At 35.7% G+C, this 21,305-nt stretch overlaps 1 protein-coding gene across 1 annotated transcript in view; it reads left to right on the plus strand.

Annotated features, from left to right (window-relative positions):
* PTH2R (parathyroid hormone 2 receptor) overlaps positions 1 to 21,305 on the plus strand; it is a 61,350-nt gene that overhangs the window by 15,712 nt on the left and 24,333 nt on the right. The window contains exons 4-8 of the mRNA XM_041737580.1: positions 1,849 to 1,946; positions 5,743 to 5,932; positions 7,389 to 7,542; positions 16,742 to 16,802; positions 19,807 to 19,873. Of these exons, the coding sequence (XP_041593514.1) occupies positions 1,849 to 1,946; positions 5,743 to 5,932; positions 7,389 to 7,542; positions 16,742 to 16,802; positions 19,807 to 19,873 (570 nt within the window). The remainder of the gene's footprint in view (positions 1 to 1,848; positions 1,947 to 5,742; positions 5,933 to 7,388; positions 7,543 to 16,741; positions 16,803 to 19,806; positions 19,874 to 21,305) is intronic.

The raw sequence follows: 21,305 nt of genomic DNA on the forward strand, positions 1-21,305 counted from the left end.
TTAAGTTACAGACTAAAAGTTCTTCAAGATTTAACATATACTAGACCTATAAACAAATTTCAATAATTCTCAAGACTAAAATCATATAGAGTGTATTTTCTGACCACAAAAGAATTAACTGGAAATCAATTCAAATGGAATATATGGACAATTCACAAATAGTTGGAAAATATGTGACCCATGGCAAAAGTTTGAATAATTATGAAAGCTGGATATATAAAAATTGTGGAAAACAGGAAAAGCAGAGTTTAAAAGGGGATTTATAGCTTATTATATGCTTAATGAAAAAAGAAGAAAGGTAAGTATTCAGTAATCAAAGGCTCCGCATTAATACCTAGAACAACCACCACAAGCAGTATACAAAAAGGGACATCAAAATGGAATTCTGCAAAATGTTTAAGTAAACCACAGGGTGGCAGGAAAAATAAAACAGAGAAGTGAAAAATAGAACAACAGAAAATAAAAAATAAAATGATGGGCTTTGCCTTAACATATCAATATTGTATTTAAAAAATGGTCTAATTATGCCAATTAACAGATTGAAAGAATCCATTAAAGAGCAAGACCCAAATGTATGCTGTCTACAAAGTTTGAAACATTTCACAGATACTGATAATTGTAGGTTGCATGCATACCATGCAATGGTATTTAGCCATAAAAAAGAACAAGCTTGATATATACAACAGCTTCCATGGATCTTGAGGTCATTATTGTGAGTGAAAAAAAGCCAATCTCAAAAGGCCACATACTGTATGATTCCATTTCTATAACATTTATGAAACGACAAAATTACAGAGATAGAAAACAGATTAGTGGTCATAGGTGTTGGGGATGCCAGGGAAGAGGGGGATATGGGTGACTTTAAAGGACAACGCAAGGTAGATCTTGGACAGGGTAGAATGGCTATGTTGATTGCAGTATTGGTTGCAAAAATGTACATATGTGATAAAATGACACAGAACTGAACTATAAACTCACAAATTGCACCATGTCAGATTTCTGCCTTTGATATTTTTTTTTTTGCCTTTGATATTTTAACATAATTATGTTAAGATGTAACCATTAAAGAATACTGGGTGAAGGATACATGGGACCTTTTTGACTATCTTTACCAGTTCTTGTAACTTTATAATTTTTTTTAAATTACAAAGGAATGTACTATTGATTCATGCAACAATATTGGTGAATATCAAAAGTAGTATGTTGACAAAAAAAGTATATCCTAAGTATATACTATCTAATTCTAAGAAGTCTAAGAACAGTCAAAAAGTACACGAAGTACATGAACAGATAATGCCAATTTGTGATGACAGAAATTGGAGTGGTAGTTACCTGGGAGCGAGTGGTGAGTGGGTTTTTGACTGGCAAGGTGCACAGCAAACCTGGCTTGTCAAAACTCATCAAACTGCTCATTTAAGATCTATACATTTTATTTCATGTAAATTACAGCTCAACAAAAAAAGCTTAAGGAAAATGAGAAATAGTAGTCCAAAAATGACATTGTTTTTACCAGTTTCCTCTTACGATAGCCCTGCAAAATGTGTTTTGTTTACTTCAAATATCACGTCTGGTATACAATTCCAGTTAGTCAAAACGACAGTGCAAAAATTCTTGAAGGAAATATTGCAATATTTAATTTGGCCTCACTTAAGCAAGAAATTCCAAATATTATTATTACGTCTTTAACTCTGACTTGAATTTAAGAAATAAAAGAAAGGCCAGATGAATAACCCACATTATATAAATGTGATAATACACTGCCTGTCTCTAAACAGGAGTGTGATTTGTTAGTTTATTGACATGTACTTGTTAAAAGCTATTTTTCTAATTAAATCTCTTCGCCTTCAGCAAGAATTCTTTGAACGCCTCTATGTCATGTACACAATTGGGTATTCTGTCTCTTTCGGTTCCTTGGCTGTGGCTATTATCATCATTGGTTACTTCAGGTGAGTGATTCCCAGCCCCTATCTCCATGAAGGGACAGATTCTGTTTCCTATGCATAGAAGACAAAGTTGTCACAATTTCTGGCCCAAATACTTTTCCCAGCACAAGTTTTTGAATTCAGCCTAGTGCTATAATATTATTTGGCATTGAAAATTTATTTTTCATGAGGAAATTCAAGGTTTTTGGTTTTTTTTTGTTGTTTTAAAACCAGAAAAATCTTTAAAAAATTAAAGCAGTATAAAACCTAAATTAAACACATAGATCTGCACTATAGTGTATTTGTTTGCAAAGTTATACAGATTTAGAGCAGAATGAGTTACAAAAATTTTCATTCATGATGCAAAGACTTCATTTTTTCCCAAATGATTTTGGTGTAATTGAACAGAAATCCATTTTAAATCATGAATAAATAACTTCCCAAATTATTATATGGAAAGAAGTCATCTTCTGTTATGCTTCTGTTATGGTTTATTTTTTATTTACTGAAATTTTTGTCCAATTCAATTCAACTTAATCTAAATCAGTACAAAATTTTCAGCACCAATATGTAGATAAAACAGTGTACAACAAATATGGGAAGTGTGTACTCATGATGCTTGTGATACAAATAGCTGAGAAAATGATTAGCGTCCAGTGTGAGAAGTGCTACGAGTCAGGTGGTATATGGTAGTTGGGAAGGCAGAGTAAGGAGATGTGGGGAGACCTCTCAAATGAAGCCAAATCTCAAAAGATACATGAGTATAAAAAAGATTTAACCAAAAGAGAATACTGGGAGACAGAATTCCAAACCCAAGTTTAGCTCAAGAAAGGCATGGAATATTTGAGAATTCAGAATTTTGGTGCAAGTTAAGTGTTGGGCAATGAGACTGGAAAAGTGAGCAGGGTTGAGAATGTTTTGAGACCTGTAGGTTATATGAAGAAATTTGAACTCTACCCTGAGAGTGATGAACAGCCGTTGAAGGATTTTAAGCAGAGGAGTGACATGAAAGGTCACTTGTAAGGTGGAGTGGTGGGAAACATGATAGGAAATCCCTTTGTAATAGCCCTTTGAGGGCTATTACAGTAATTCAGGACAAGAAGATGGTGGCCTGGTTAAGGGCAGTGGCTTTGAGGATTGGATAGAAATGGAAAGTATTGAGGTATATTAATTAAGACAATAAAATTTTAAGAATTCAGTGCTAAATTATATGTGGGAAAAGGAATAAGGGTAGATGACATATTTAAAAAACAAAATGTTTTATATTTTGTTTCTTATCATCTTATCATCCTCTCTTCCCTGAAATTTCTTATACCTGCTTCCTGGTTTGTCTTCTCTTTTGATTTATCACTGTCTAATGCACTATCTGATGTTTTACATTTATTTATTTATTTATTTACTTACTTACTTATTTATTTATGATAGAGAGTGAATGAAAAAGAGCATGAGTGAAGGGTATAGGGCGAGGGAGAAGCAGACTTCCTGCTGAGCAGGGAGCCCAACACAGGGCTCCATCCCAGAACCCTGGGATCATGGCCTGAGCCGAAGGCAGATGCTTATCAGACTGAGCCACCCAGGTGCCCCTTCTTTTTATTTTTCATCTCTCCCTCTAGAATGTACAGCTACATGAGAGTATGAGATTATGTATGTATGTATGTATGTATTTTTTGCTCATTGTAGCATTTTTAGTAGCTGTAATATAATTGATATGTAATGGTGCTTAATAAATACTTGTTGAATTAATAAGTAAATTAGTTTAATATTCCAACTACTTCTTCTAAAATAATTACTCATATTATGGTGATATAGTTTATCTTCCTAAAACTTTTTTTTTTTATTCACTAATCCATCTACACAACAAGCATTTTTCTGTACCATATGATAGACTCTTTTTTAGTATTGATGGAGAGGACAAGTTAAGATATGTTACATACTAGAAAAGCAGTATATATGAGAGACTGACTCATTAAATGATTATCAAATAAAATATTGTTAATACCATAATATAGTTTTTATAAAAGGTTTTGAGAACACCAAAGAGCTAGGCTAAAACCAACTAGATGAGAGAAACTTCCCAGAACACTAACATGTGAACTGATATTGCAATGATGAGAAGGAATTCAGTATATTACAGATGATAGGAACAGAATGTGCAAAACTTAGAGGCAGGAAGGAGCAGAGTAGACTCTGGGAACAGAGAAGAGTCCCATGTAATGCACCATTTGATGCAAAGGGTGGAGTGGCCACAGAGCAATGGCCAAGAAGAAACTAGATTCTGTGGCCCTGGCTTTTGCAGGCCCTTGTCAAAGGCTTTGGATTTTGTCCTGTAATGGTAGAGAATAGGGAGCTAATGAAATTTTTGAGAAGGGGAACACAATGGACTTATGGAGGAGTTCCCCAAAACAGCCCTGTAAAACTAGCTTGGCAGTATTATCCCATTTTACAGACCAAGAAACTGAATTTCAGTGTCCAGGATCACAAGGTCATAGGTGGTTTGGCTGGAAACAGAACCTTCATCTTCCAACTCCTATCCAGAGTTCATTCCATTATATCAAGTGTTGCTCTGGTTCTTCAGAATAATAGATGAATATTTACAAAAAAAAGGCTACATAAAATTTCAGGAGGATATAAATCATTAAGTAGTAATTCTTCAATTCACATAGAAATTTATTACTCTATTTAAAAGTTCTTTCTATAGAATGCTTTTTATATAATTACTATACTACATAGCAGAATATTATACAAATTTCAGAAACCTTTTTTTTTTTCACAAAACAAAATACTTTTTTTTTTTTTTGTAGGATAGTAAATAGTGTTGAGTCTTCTAAAAATCAGTACCTATTTATATACTGTGATGGCACTATTCACAGTCAGAAATTTCCACCGATACCTGATAACCTATGTGGTCAAATTCTCACCTGTGAAGACATTCCCTAAAAGAAATCAATCAATGAGGAGGACTGTCTGGGCACAACAGACATGCATACATGTCCCTAACATACTAACAAAATAACAATGCCAAAATGTCTAAATTTAGTTCATTCTCATTTGGCCTAGCTCTCCTATATTATGAGATTTAAAAATATATTATTGGATTAAAATTTTTCTTACTCCCTTACACTTGTGGAGTTTGTCCTTTCTGGAAGAGAAGTAGTATTGGTATGATCATCGTACAGGGAAGTTGTACTTTCTCACGGTCAAGTGATGGTAGAGTGGGGCCAGATTATACAACCTTTTCTTATTGTTTTTTTTTCCCACCAAACTTAAGAAAAGGTTTCTTTTGGAATTAGCTTTTTGTACCGAAATTAGTAGTACTGGGTCTACTCCTAAGTGTGTTTATGACTTGTGTCTAATTTTCTTTTATTATGTTAAAGTCAGCTTGTTTACTCTTTAACATTACTAGGACATAAAGCTGTATAATGCTATCAAAATATTTTACTTTTTCTGATAGAGAATGTGCTGAAAATGTGAAAGCTCCACTTTTAACAATATTTATCCCTTTACAAAATGTGGTTCTCCATTATTCATTTATTACTTTAATACACAGTTTCATATAATGCTATAGTATAATATAATAGTTCACTCTGCAAAATTGGTATAAACATGGTAGTAGATGTAGATAAGTTTGAAATTATTCTCAGAATGTTTTAGTTTTTGATCCCAGCTGTTTCTATTGGAAATAGATAGGAATGGGTATCTGTCTTTGTTCAGGTTTACTAGATTTTCTTCTTTTTTGGAGGTGTAAGGACTCATTTATCTATTTTCTTTCCCCCTTTCAAATTTCATTCAAATCTAAATATTAAATGTTTTCTCTCCATAGACGATTGCATTGCACTAGGAACTATATCCACATGCACTTATTTGTGTCTTTCATGCTGAGAGCTGCAAGCATCTTTGTCAAGGACAAAGTGGTCCATGCTCACATAGGAGTAAAGGAGCTACAGTCTCTGTTGATGCAGGATGACCTGCAAAATTCCATAGAAATGCCTTCTGTGGACAAATCACAGTATGTAAGTGTTTTCACCATTTTCTTTCATTACTGATTCATATTACATTACAGACAAGTAAAATTTTACAATCCGTTAAATATTAACTTGTTTTGGCTTATGTAATCTCTGAATGAACTGAAATAGGTGACCAATTTATATAATGATGTTTACTACCTCAATTTTGTCCTTAAGCTTTATGCCTAATTAGTCATCATGTTAGACAATTAAAAGTCTTGGGCTCTTTCTGCAAGAACATTCTGGAAATGGAAGCTTCAAAAAAAAAATCACATGACTGGAGTGCATTTGATGTATGGTTCATAGTAGCTGTCATGGCTTATGGTGTTCAAAAATAAAACGCCCACTTGCAAAACTAGAAGTGTGATTGATTGATAGGTTTGTTTGTTTATTTATTTATTTATTTGAAGTGTTATTTAAAAGCTCATGATATTTAGTTTCTTTATTGTAGATTCAAAGACTTGTTCCAATATAAAATTCCAGGGTATTTGATTCAGCTCTAAAATGTCCTGGTGTTATTTAGTAAATACAATCACTTAATAATTCAGTTAATTAGATCACTGGTGCAATATATCTGGAAATTAAGTATAATAGATTATATGTCTTGATGGTATAAATTATGTCCTTTCTGTGGCTTTGGCTTTTGCCCTGTAACTTTGTATTCCCTGTTGGTTCTGATTCTGGGCTGGCTTTTGTGACTTGTTTATCCAATAGAATGAAGTGGCAGTGATAGTGTGCCAGTGAAGGGTAGAGGTCTGTGAGTGAGCTTAGCCAGTATTAGCTGAGCCTGGCCCAGATCAGCAGAATCACCTAGCCAATCCAAAGATTCATAAGATATATTGTTTATTGTTTTAGCCATTGACTTTTGAAGCATAAAAAAGATGAGAATGAAATAAATTTGTGGTAGAATAGTGGCTAATACCTCTTCTTTATGCTTTTCTGTACTTTCTTAATTTTTTCTGATGATCCAGTATTAATTTTATAAACAGGGAAAATTAAGGAAAAGTGATTTTTTGGTTACTTCTAAAGGAAAAAAATCTTTTTTTTCAAGTTTATTTTTTAATTTTTTAAAAGATTTTATTTATTCATGAGAGACACACACAGAGAGAGAGACAGAGACACAGGCAGAGGGAGAAGAAGGCTCCATGCAGGGAGCCCAATGTGGGACTCGATCCCGGGACTCCAGGATCACGCCCTGGGCCAAAGGCAGTCACTAAACCACTGAGCCACCCAAGCTGCCCTAAAGGAAAAAAAAAAACCTTATTTTAAAAATAGAATTGAGCTCATAGTCTTAGAGATGCTGTCTTAAACTAACTTTGTTCTGATCTCTTTCAGTAGTCTGGGTTTTCCTACAGGAAAGATTCTAAAAAAAGAAATACAGAATGACTTGTTCATGGTCTGATGTTGCATGTAGTACAATTAAGAGTTCTAATATGAGGCAATTCTGATTTATTTGTAACAGATTGGGTGCAAGATTGCTGTTGTGATGTTCATTTACTTCTTGGCTACCAATTACTATTGGATCTTGGTGGAAGGTCTCTACTTGCATAGTCTAATCTTTGTGGCGTTCTTTTCGGACACCAAATACCTATGGGGCTTCACCTTGATAGGCTGGGGTAAGGTATTTATGTCTCCTTTCTTTTTAAACTGGATTATGGATTTCTGTTAAGCTACTGATGTGGCAAACAAAGGCAAAAGAAAAAATTAAATTTCTGTACTACTTACAGCTCATTGACAAGTCATTGGAACAGGCAGAGTGACATTTCCTTTAGGAACTCAGCTGCCTCCATGTTAATGCTTTGCTAGGGGCAAAAGGCAATCTTAACATTATGCTGACCTCCAGGATCCTGTAAATCTTCTCTTACATGTTAACTTCCTTTCTCTCTACCCCATAAGATCTATGTTAGCAATCATCCTCCAAGCATATGGCCCACTGCTATACATCTGAAGTATCTCAAGACCGAGTTTTTACCAAACAGTATAAATGATTGTTATTTAATAATAGCTAGCTCCCGCAGGGTCCTGGAAACCTTCTTTCTAAAATTCCTTGGAGGTTTGTGTTGTCCCTAACCACCCCCCAACTTGGAAGTATAGAATCAGACATCCATCACAACCCCAGTGCAGCTCCTTCTACCCATAGGTCCTGTCCTTGTGTTTTAATAAAGCCCCCTTTTGGCACCGAAGACATCTCAAGAATTCTTTCCTAACTGTTTTGAACCCAACATTTTCCTACATGACCTGTCATTAGCATACTTGCAGCATTTTCCTGAAATCTTTTCCTACCATTGGGGAAAGTTATTAAGATCAAGTTTAAAATCCTCCCAGTGGTAACAAATTTTCATGTTTAACTTATGGTTAGTGTTCTTAGGTCAGATTCTTGAGAGAATTTTCTGGTGGAAATATAAGAGAACACATTGTTAACCATACACACTGAGAATTGGTGTGCTTAGTGTAACTGTCTTATGTCAATGTCCTGACTTAGCAATAATTTCATCCTACATATTTTGATTTTTAAATTTCTAAGCTATAGTGATGAATTGTTGATTTTTATTTTTAGGTTGTATGATGAGAATACCAGAAAGGAATTTATAAGACTATCTTGGCTGCATTTAATGATACAAATTCCCAAATAATTATGTAGATTTCCATGTCTTTGGGAAGAGAATGATCCAAATTACTTTTTGCATAAGTAATTTTTGGAAAAAGGGTATTCAGCTCTCATTCCAAAAATGCCTTGTCAGCACTAGACTGCACTAAGCATTAAGTCAACATGACATGGGGAAAAGGATGTTGCTTGTTTGTTCAAATTTAAAAGAAGTTGAAATTCATCTGTAGTTACATTTAAGAAGCCTCATGATTAACAATTGCAGATCTCCATTGTTTTTTTAATATCCACATTATAGGTGCTCAGCATAGGAAAAAATTAACTGAGTGGCTCAAGATTAAATTTGAAGGTTTTTTTTTTTTTCCCTCCTCCAAAATAAGAATTTTTCTTATTTTGCTTGTTTGGCTCTGCTTGTTTGGCTTTAATATTGTGTGGTTTTTTTTTTTAAGATTTATTTATTTATTCATGAGAGACACAGACAGAGAGAGAGGCAGAGACATAGGCAGAGGGAGAAGTAGGCTCCTCGCAGGGAGCGTGATGGGCATTCGATCCCGGATCCCAGGATCACGACCTGAGCCAAAGGCAGGCACCCAACCACTGAGCCACCCAAGCATCCCAATATAGTTTTTTTTTAACATTAGAAAATGTGAAGGAGGGAATATTGAATTTCCTGCTAGTTACTAAGTAATCTTTAAGAAGACAGAGGGTCTAGGGGATCCCTGGGTGGCGCAGCGGTTTGGCGCCTGCCTTTGGCCCAGGGCGCAATCCTGGAGACCTGGGATCGAATCCCACATCGGGCTCCCGGTGCATGGAGCCTGCTTCTCCCTCTGCCTATGTCTCTGCCTCTCTCTCTCTCTCTGTGACTATCATAAAAAAAAAAAAAAAAAAAAAGAAGACAGAGGGTCTATTTCCTATAATATTTCATTTATTATGAAATGATTATTGTGACTCAAGTTTTATTTCTGAAGGCAGCTTGTCTATTTTAAAGCTGTCCCTTTGACTAGCAGCTACTAAAAATAAAAAAAAAAAGACATTTTATTTTTTAGGGTACTTTGGAAATTTCCTGAATAGTTTGTGGTAGTTTGCCTTCAAATCAAAATTATATCTGTGTACCCACATAATTACTAGAAGTCGGTAAAGGTGTTGGTAGAAAATTCAACAATGAATGTAGACATTTGTCTGAGATACATTTTGTATTTTGGGTTTCTACACCACTGGTCACACATAATGAATTCATCTTTCCTCTGTGTACTTATTGGGTTGATAGCCAGCATCTCCAGTAACTCTTAGTTGGTCTCTACTGATGTGATCTGAAGTGGGGTTCATGAGCAAATGGTGAATAAATAATTCTTGACACATTTTTTTTTGGCGCAAAAAGGTGCTTTTATGGAAGCATGGGGACAGGACCCTTAGGCAAAAAGAGCTGTCCTGAGATCGAGAGAAGCAATTGATTATATACTTTGGAGTTGGGGGAGGTAAAGACAAAAAAGTTTCCAAAAGGATTTTCAGATGCTAAAGAAAACTTAACAGGATCCTGGAGGCCAAGCTGTTGTCAAGCTAGGGTTGTTTTTATCTCTAGCAAGGCATTAACATTAAGACAGTTGGTAGTTTCTGGATGAAAGTCATACTCTGTCTGCCTCAAGTATTTGTCAATGGGCTGCAAGTTATAAAGAAGTTTAATTTTATTTACAATTTATTTTGCCTTTGTTCTCCACATCTCTGATCACTCAGTCTGTTCCTCTTTCAAGTCAGGAGTTTGTCTCACTTAAATGCAAGAAACTAGTTTTCAAACCTTAGTTCTATGAAAAACAATAAAATATAGTCCAGTTGATATAAGAAACAAAGGCAGAAGAAAAATTGTTAAATTTCCTTACTGCCTGCAGCCCACTGACAAGTCCTTGAAACAGGCAGAGTGACATTTCCTCTAGGGACTCAACTGACTCAATGTTAATACTTTGCTAAGAGCAACAGGTAGTCTTAGCCAAACCCCCAAGATCCTGTAAATCTATTTTAACATATAGAAATTCCTTTGGAAACTTCCTTTATCTCTATGCCACAAATATATTTTGGTGATGTCCCCCAAGCAAATGACTCACTGATACACATCTGAAGGGTCTCATGACTCAGGTTTTATTAGTAATAAATGACCATTTCCCAACAATATGTAGCCCCCCTCAAGGTCCTGGAAACCTTGCTTCCAAAGTTCCTTAGGGACTTACCCCTTCCCAACTTGAAATATATAATAGGCTACTCCTCATGACCCCGGTACAGCTCTTTCTGCCCATGAGTCCTGTCTTGGTGCTTTAATAAAATCACCTTTTTGCACCAAAGACATGCTTTAGTAAAATCACCTTTTTGCACCAAAGACATCTCAAGAATTCTTTCTTGGCTGTCAGGTTCGAATCCTCACGTGTTTTCCTGCATCATAGTTAGCTTCTATATGAGTATGAATTTCTTACCTTTCTATAACAAGTTCATTGATTTGCCCACAAGAACTTTGGCATTGGAATGATGACTACAGTAGATAAGCATTATTACTTGAAGTCTTCTTTTCATCAAATGGTTTAAGAACAAACAGAAGAGCAACTAGGCTTTACACAGAAGGTTGCTTGGAAAGCGTTTTACATGTGATATATCACATACAATTAACCACAACCTAAAACACTAATAACCAATCTTTATAGAATTACAGTTCCCCACTTAGTCTACCTTCTGACTCTCTCTCTTTGCTACTCCACTTTAAAAATGCTCTAGTTTAGGGCATATATAATTATAGTAATATTCTTTAAAGAATATCTCCCTGCTACTGGGGTGCCTGGGTAACTCAGGCTGTTAAGCACCTAACTCTTGGTTTCAGCTCAGGTCATGATCTCAGGATGGTGAGATTAAGCCCCAAGTACAGTCCTGCCTCAGGCCTGCATCAGGCTCCAAGCTCAGCCCAGAGTCTGCTTGAGATTCTCTGCCTCTGCCCCTTCCCCCCACTCATGTGTTTGCATGCCCATGCTCTCTCTCTCAAATAAATAAAGTCTCAAGAAGAAAGAATATCTGTCCATTACTTAAATGTAGCTCTATTTAATGAAGTAAATACTGAAGTCTATTTGATTAATAGACAGTCTGATTTTAGAATATCATTTTGCTTTCTGACTCATTTTTCTAAATTCCTATAAGAAAAATAATGATCAAAACCATTATAGCTGCTTTGCAGGATCTTCTACTCGAGTAATTTGTAGTGAATTCAATTTCATACTTCCTTCCAATGATGTGATTTATTGGCTTCACTAGAGAGGAGTGCTTGGATTCCTTTGTTACTCATTGGACCCAACCATGATAACTTTAAGCTCTCTTCAGCTAAATAAATAGTCAGAACTTTACTACTCACATTATAGTGACATGTGGGACTATATTACTTACATTGATTTGCTGATTCTTTTTTTTAAGATTTTATTTATTCATGAGACACACACACGCACACATACACACAGAGGCAGAGACACAGGCAGAGGGAGAAGCAGGCTCCATGCAGGGAGCCCAACATGGGACTCAATCCTGGGACTCCAGGATCATGCTCTGGGCTGATGGCGGCGCTAAACTGCTGAGCCACCTGGGCTGCCCTTGCTGATTCTTAAGAATAAATTGGAAGGGAAGGAAATTACAATCTAAAGAGGAGCAGATGCTGCCGTATCTGACCTTTAGTAAATTGAAGGCAAATGTTTAAAATAACTGTTTTTACACATCTTCATCACAAAACAAGATGTATAGAGGAGTAAAGGCAAATTCCAAAGATGACTATATTATTTGTTTTTCAACCAATCACATTCTAAATTTTCCCTATTCTTGCTTCAATTTTCTCATAAATAAGGCACTTTATTCTTGGTTCCATTTTGTTCTTTCAAGTATACATTATTTTTTCTATGTATTTGATTTTGTGTTTAAAAGGTGTCAGTCTTATTTCTTTATCCTTACTTAATGTGGTAATTTGCTTCTATATTAGCAATCATCCTTAATTCTCAGCTGTCAGATAAGATGCCAGAATGTACATATTATCATATAAGATCACGTATCCTGATTATACCATGTAGTCGTATCTCCACTGCCAAGCTTTCCTGTAGAATATTTTCATATTCTGTATTCTCTGAAGATAATCAGGAGATTTATTATCTCTGTATCAGGTGATCTCAATTCAGCAAATATTTTTTGATTATCCAGTTGGCAGTAAATATAATTGAAATACAGATGTGTTAAGTTCTCTGCACACAATAAGCATGTAGTCTGACCCTATAGGTTATTTTATTTTGTGTTTCGCTGTTCTGATCATATATATATTATTTTCAAAATATTTAGTTCATAAGATCTGTTCTCCAAAAAATTTATGATAGTCAATACCTTCATACAATTAATAATTTTCAATTGGCTTCAAGCAAAATTTAAAAATCTAGAAAAGCTATCTCTCCCTTCCCTTATGATTTTTAATGCCATTATTACATATGCTGAAAGTTGCCTTAAAGTTAAAATTACATTTAACAATTAGAGTTAAAAAAGATCAAAATTTTAACCCTACTTTATGAAAGATACAAAAGTTGAATCTCTCTGCTTATCATTTTCCCCAAACTTTGTACATATAATTTGGGGTTTTGCTCCTAACCACTTATTTTTTATTTTTTTAAAAGATTTTTTAAATTTATTCATGAGAGACAGAGAGAGAGAGGCAGAGACACAGGCAGAGGGAGGAGTAGGCCCCATGCAGGGAGCCCGACGTGGGACTCAATCCCGGGTCTCCAGGATCAGGCCCTGGGCTGAAGGCGGCACTAAACTGCTGAGCCACTAAGGCTACCCATGCTCCTAACCATTTAAAATTATATAGACTATTACCTCTTCTAAAGAAAACAAATTATAGTCGTGTTTAGATTTATAGTTGTAACAATTACATAGATTTATCTTAGTGAGTTCAGCTGGTTTCAAGATTTCATTTTATCTCCATCAATTCAATCTTTTACACTTTCTGCCCACTGGCAATATTTAATTCAGTAAACATATTTTCTTTTTTATTGTAACTCTTCTGTTTCAGACTGATCTTTTCCCACAATACCTTACTCTATTCTTCTAATAATTCTTCTAATTTTTTGGATTATAAATTAGATATATTTTTTAAATATTTCTTTTGTTTCCTGTAGCAATTACATCTCAGGAAGAGGTAGCTCTTCTAACTTTTCATAAATAGACACTCTTCTTTATAACAATGGAAGACTTCAAAGCCTTTGCAATTTTCTGGAAAGAGAGATGTACTCATTCAGTACTGGCTTAGAATATCGTGAGAGTTGAGAACAATTATGCCAAAATCATATGGAGAATGAATAAAACATAGGTGATGGGTTTTGAATTCCAGCATTCTGTGATGAGTAGTGAGGGAACTGGAAGCATAGCCTAGAGCTACATCTCTGAGCAGTCAACATGATGGATTCCTAGGAGAATCAAGGTTTCTGGTTGGAAAGATACTACTATATGTCGGTAGCAAAGCTAGGCATCCTATGTCATGATGGGTCTCTACTTTTTAGAACTAACTTTACACTTTATTTATTTTTAAAAAGATTTTTATTTATTCATTCATGAGAAAGAGAGAGGCAGAGACATAGGCAGAGGGAGAAGCCAGCTCCATGCAGAGAGCCCGATGTGGAACTTGATCCCAGAACTCCAGGATCACTCCCTGAGCTGAAGGCAGACACATTTAACCACTGACCCACCCAGGCTTCCCAACTTTACACTTTATGATCAACCTGTGACTTTACAATAGTACAGTAGCACCACAGGAGGAGGGTAAGGGTGTGGTATGGTTCTATGAAGCTTCTGGAAAATCCCAAGCAAGATGAAACTACATAGACCAAGGTGAGAAGATACTATTAACCCTCTTTGGCTTCAGAGCATCTCTGTTTTATGCAGCTGGTTGCTGCATAAGTTTTTATTTGAAGAACGGGTTTAGTTGCGAAAACCTTTTGACTACTATTAGTCCAAAACTTCATTTTAATGGAGCCACACAAGAACCCACATCTAGTTCTTTTTAGGCTAGAGACTGCCTCCCTCTCAGAGATACGTATTTATACTGATATTTTGTGAATATAACTGCTCTCAAGGTAAATGCATATATTGAGTAACATTCAAATTTACATTAAATTTACTTAAATTAGCATTTAAATTTAAAATAAAATCTAAATTTCAAAAATTTCCCCCTGTATTTATGTGTTCTCAATTATGTAATAATATGATACTAAGTTTGGTGATCAAAAATCCTTCAATCCCAGAATGCTTTCAATTTTTTTTTCTTCCATGGTTGTGTCTGTGCTAGTTTTGTGAGCGAGAATATTCCAAGATGATGAGAAAAGTAATTTCATTAAGACATGGTGTCTAATGTAAAATATTTGTTCTATCTATCATCTAAAACAGAATTCCAACTCAAGCACCATTGATCAATGTGTATAGAACGTTATTCAGGAAATTGCTTGATCAGGAGATTGTAAAGGAAGCAAAAGATAAAGACCTGGAAATGAGAAAATGTGAAAATTCTGATCAAAGACAGATGCTTTTTAAAGATAGCCAAGGCAGGAAATCAGTAAAGGAAGCTACATCAGGCCTTTTGAACCACCCTGTCAGAAGGAGCTCTACTTCATTATACAGCATCATTCTTGTTTTTTCTTCATAGTGCTGATTGATAACCAAAGTTATGTTATTAATTTTGTATCTCCTTCCAGAATATGCTTAAGAAAAAAAGGGATATTGTTGATCTGTTTATTGTTTTATCTTCTGAAACTTGACACACGCTTAATAAATGGTTATGGGATAGATGGATGGTTGGATAGGCAGATGGGTAGATATATAGATAATAGAAAGATAGATAAAATATGTGAAGTGAACCTAAAAAATAACCAGAATTGAGATTTACTTCGAAAAAAACAAACAAACAATTTCTTGGAACATAGAGTTTGAGCATATTTATTTATGATGTTTGAAATTTAGATGTTCTATACAAACAATAAATAAGATTTGAATGTGGAATCATAAAATTAAATAGCCACACCAGCAGGCTGAGGTTAAATTCAATTAAGTGATCACTGAGGAGGCCAGAACATTTTCTATTGCAGTGAATCATCTTATTTTCACTTTTAATGGCATTTTCCTTCATCTGAACCTATTCTTTTCCACTTTTTTTGCTAAAATAAGAGTATTTGAAAAATGACAAATGTGTTTTTAAAAGTGAAGAGTTTAATATTGTGTTCAATAATCTAAGGTAGATTAAAACTTTTCCTGTCCCTTTATAGGTGCTTCTTAACTTCTGCAGTGTTTCCATTATACTCTCTCTTTCCTTTTTTAAAACCACTTTCATAAATTCCACAGAATAAGAAGTTGTCCATTAAATCCTTTGGTCCTGTTTTGTCGTGTTCCATAAAAGTTATGGTTTGTGAATTTTTGTATGTGATGTCAAGAGTCTAATCAACTATAACATGAACTAGACAGTCAGCCTTTACCATGGGCAGCCTTTTCAGACTTGTGGAAAGTCACTGTAATAGATTTGACATTGCAAGCTCATGAGGTGTTTAACACTTATGAGAGATGCATATCTCATGCTCAAATCATCAGATTCACGTAGTGGCCACCCTTTGCTATGGTCTAAATGCATGCAAATGCTTAAGTTGAGCCGATATGAAGCCCACAGAAAGAAGAGGCTAAACTGATCCAAACTTCCCAATTTTATAACTTCTCAGTATAGCTTCTTTATGGTTTGCACTTTTAGAATGGCTAAGTTTGAATTTTTTAAAATAGCCTCCCCGCTGCTCCTCATGACATCTGTCATGTTGCTTCACTCCTCCTTGAGAGCATGTAGCTGTCAGGGTGGCAGGAGTCAAAGTCCAGTGCTCCAATCACTGCCTGCTTCTGGACCCAACAACCTCTATTCCTTCCCCATAAAGCTTGATCCTATATCCCTTAAGGGAAAATTGGGCCAACCTTCAATCTTTAGACTTTAAGGAACAAATGACGGCAAGGTACCTTGCTCACTTAAGTGGACAAGATGAAGACTAAATGGAATTTCTTGTTGATATATCAGCATTTACCATGTCTTTCTCTCTTTCAAATTTTAATAGTATATTCTTATGTGTGCTGAGTATGAGATTAAAAATTCCCTTAATATTAAATATGGTCTCTGATTCCCTTTTTGATTGCAGGGTTCCCAGCAGTATTTGTTGTGGCCTGGGCTGTGGCACGAGCAACTCTGGCTGATGCAAGGTGAGTGAAAAAAGGAGAAGTAAAGAGAGAGCCACAGATTTTCTCAAGACTCAGTCTTCCTGCCTGGAATTTACACTTGCTGCTATTATTGATCACATGTCCCTTTAGGGATGTCATGTAGGAAATTACCTTGATGTGATTGTAGCCTTTGATACATCTCAGAGGACAGAAAGACTCATGGACCTGATCAGGATGCTGAACCTCTTTACTTTAAAATATTATTTTAAATGTATTGTGAGAAGCAAGGGAAAGAGATGGGTAAGTTAATACACCGGAATGATGCAAGCATGTGGAAGGGCCACACCACCTGAGTCCTGGGATGGGCAATATTCAGATCTCTTCTCTCAGTTGGAGCCACATCAGCCTTTCCCACATAATGTCTGATCAAAAATAATGTTTTTATTTATTGTTATTCCATTAGAAAGCAAGATTTATCCTTTCATTAATCCTAGCTAATGATATTTATCTTCTCAATTTGGTGGAGCCTTGATTCTGCTAAAGTTAGAGCTTAAAAATGAGGCTGGAGAAGAAATGGGGGCCAGAATCTTCCAGACCTTTATAGATCATACTAGGATATTTGGGGTTTTTTTTCAGTGATAATGACAATAAATTTGCATTTTGTAAAGATCATTTCCACTACGTGGGGGAAAGATAGGAGAAAAATAATAATAAAGATGAAGCTAGCAATTTTGAATGATACATTCTAGACACTTTCTAAGGGTTATGCAAATAGTAATTTAATTGGACTTCGTATCAACCCTATGAGACTGAGGCCAGAAAAGTTGTACCTGGCATTGCGTAGCCATGAGTGGTAGAGAAGGAATTTGTCTAGATGATGGGGCTCCAGAGTCACTCAATAAATACTATGAGCAGACTAGAGGTTTCTATGAAGATCAGTAGTATTTGTTTTCTGTGGAGGAGGAATGTTGTAGAGGGATTCTTTTATGATACCCCTGACAGCTGCTCACTCTTCAGTTGTTTAGATACCCCTGATAATGAGGAGTGCACCGTGGGCAATGCCCATTGTACACAGGACAATTTTCATTATATCTACCCTTTGTCCTTCTACCTGTTGTAGTGCTTCCTATTCCCTTAATCAGAAATAGTCCATTACCTATCATGGAATTTTCAATAGTTCATATTTTTTTTTTTTTGCTGAGATACGAGTTCAAGCTCGTGCATTTGTACTGCATGGAAGTGTACAACGTTACTAGCACATGTGTTTCTCATTCACATGATAAAATTATATCTGCATTTCATGGTGTTCAGAAAGGGAAACTATAACTACAAGTACTCTACCATTTCAGGATGTTTCAGATGCGCCACTCCCGCATGTAAAATCTCTCTCAAATTACTGCATTTTGTATGTAGATTCTATAATTATCCCTTTCTTATATACTATCTTATTACTCTTGATGTGCATGTGTAACTGTCAGATTAAAAAAACCAATTGAATTACAAATGGGCAGGAGTGAAATTCTCTGTTTCATAATAGAGAACTCTCCAATGCTTACGGATCAGTTCTTAGGGATCTATTTAGCCACTTTCCTCCATTTGTTGAGTGTCTGTTGAGCAAAGAGAATGTTTGACTCCATGCAAGTTGTGAGTTACTAGGAAATGTATATTCTCATCTATTCGTTAATTGGCAGTTTTGGTGTCTCAGCCTTCCCATTTGTAAAATGAGAGTATTCCTGGCTATGAGTAAGATTGAGTTTACAGGGGGTAGATTTGAAAATCGATGAAATCCCATCTATGAAATGGCTTTGTAAACTCCACCTTCCATACAAATGTTACGTTAACAGTTGAGGGTTAATGTTATCAACATTATCGTCATTGCTGCGTATATACAATGATACTGGAAATGTCCAAGAAAACATAGTGTCTGCTAATTGATTTCTTGGAAGTGGGTGGGTTGAGTAAGCAAAGAGGTACTAGATAATGCTAAATAATTTTACCATGAGATGTAGAACCGTGTAACAGATTTGGAATTTTAGAGAAAATAAATCCTAAGGCATTTTTTGGTTCAATCCGCTGATTTGAAAGATGAATAAAATGAGTCCCAGAGACATCAGGTTGCATCTTCAAATCCTGTAGCAATTTTGACTCATTCATTTTGACTTATGCATTATTGTCAGTATTCTACAATGTGTAATAACACAGAATTACTAGAACTTCTGAAAGTGAGAGAGCTTTATCATTCCAGTGATAAGAAAAATGAAGTATCAGGTGCACCACATTTATTTGTTTATTTATTTATGATTATTTCAGAGAGAAAGAGAATGAGTAAGGAGGGGGAGGGCAAAGGAGGAGGGAGTAGAGAAGCAGGCACCCCACATTGATCATGGAGCCTGTCATAGGGATCTATCCGTAACCCTAAGATCATGACCTGAGCCAAAACAAGAGTCAGAGTCAGATGCTCAAATGACTGAGCCACTCAAGTGCCCCCAGGTACACCACATTTAAAAGGCAACATTTTTTTTTGTGGTTCGGGAAATGTGGTTTTGAATCTTGTTGCTATAAAAAATAAACGATCTTTATATTCCTCTACCACTAATAGTATGGAAACTAGGACCCATTACACATTTTTTTTTAAACTGGTTTGGGCGTTTTTTGAGATTTCTTTTTGTCTACTTATTTTTATTTTTATTTTTTTAAAGACTTATTTTTTAAATAGTCTTTTTAAAAATTTTATTTATTTATGATAGTCACACACACACACACACACACACACACACACACACACACACAGAGGCAGAGACATAGGCAGAGGGAGAAGCAGGCTCCATGCAGGGAGCCCGACGTGGGATTCGATCCTGGGTCTCCAGGATCGCGCCCTGGGCCAAAGGCAGGCACTAAACCGCTGCGCCACCCAGAGATCCCTGTCTACTTATTTTTAATAAAAAGCTTGGGACTGGAATGTTCAGTAAAACTTAAAGTGCTACTTAATTCTCACTGCCTATTTGCTTTGCCAATTTATTCATGAAAGTTCTTTTTCATGTCTCAGATGCTGGGAACTTAGTGCTGGAAACATCAAGTGGATTTACCAAGCCCCAATCTTAGCAGCTATCGGGGTAAGTGTTAAAATCCTGTGTCATGGAAAGAAAGAAAGAGGATGCATATTAAACTGCTGCTAAAATGGAGAGACAGTGTGTCTCTCACTTTGTTCTACAAAGGTTTAGGAGACTCACATTACAGCTATAGCTGTTGGGAGAGTCTGGGCTGGGGATCATATCCATATTTGTGGCTGGCACTGAGATCCATGCAGAAAGGACATCCTTCCCTTTAATCAGCAAGCACATCGGTTCAATTCAGGTCTTCAAAATATCTGTGAACATTTACATGTTCAGGCAATTGGAAGGTCTTTAAAACCTTTCCTCCTTTACGTCCATTATGTTAGAGCTCCACTTTAACTTTCTGATTACTTGGTAGCAGGTCAGGAGGAGAAGACAAATAGCCAGACAACAGAGGAATTACTGAGAAAGAGAAAAATGATAGTATGATTCATTATAAAGGATTGTCAAAAGCTCTTACTTGGCAAACGTCCCTGAGGAGTTAAGATAATGCCATATGGAGACATATCCCACAGAATCCTATCTAATAGGTCACAGGAAAAAGACTGAAGTAAGCAGTGCGTATTGTGTGGATTTTTTCTGCCTGTAGTATTTCACCTGCATATAACATCTGTGCTGTGAAAGAAAACAAAGTTATGCTTCTTTGTGTCTAACACAACTCTTCAAAATGTTTACTCTTGACTTCCCTTGAAGATTTTATCTCATTAGCTTCTCCATGGTTTGATGAAGAAATTATACTTGTAATAATTCAAGATTATAAACATCTTAAAAAGAGGACTTATGTTCCCATATTAACTGTTAAATCACTTGAAAGTAATGTAGCAGCCTAATTTTTAACTTTGTCTTTGTTCTCCAGTTTCTTGCTTTCCTCAGTTTGTTTTCTGTCTCCTAATGCATCCCCAGGTTTGTCATTATGTTGCCATGCTGGGTACAGAGGGACAGCTATAATAATGGGACTGAGATTTTGTAAGATCAATCCAGAATCGGAGAAAAGCTTATTTATCTCATAGGAAAAATGCGGAAAGAGAAATAGAGAAGCATGAAAGGGATTCTTCATTTCAGAAGCCCATTGCACAAATGTTTATAGGGGGAAATAAAATATGGAACACTTCCAGAGAGGCTAGTTTGTATCCTTGCTAAAACAGCCAGTTAGCAAATTAGACCTCATTTTTATGTCCTATGAGAAGCTGGAAATGTACTGTGGATAAATGAATGAATGACTTAAATTTGTGAACTCTTATCATTTTAATTTTGACTTAAATTAGTGAACTCATCATTTTAATTTTAATGAAGTGCTGCTATCTTAGTCTAGTGATAAACCACACCATCAAACCATCAGGTGATAAACTATATGCCTGGGGAACATCAGCGAACTAAAAAGACAGAAATTAATTTTATAAAGTAGCATCTGGTGTTTACTACCCTGATTTCC

This window comes from Vulpes lagopus, chromosome 22, assembly GCF_018345385.1.
Source record: "Vulpes lagopus strain Blue_001 chromosome 22, ASM1834538v1, whole genome shotgun sequence".
Classification (NCBI taxonomy): domain Eukaryota; kingdom Metazoa; phylum Chordata; class Mammalia; order Carnivora; family Canidae; genus Vulpes; species Vulpes lagopus.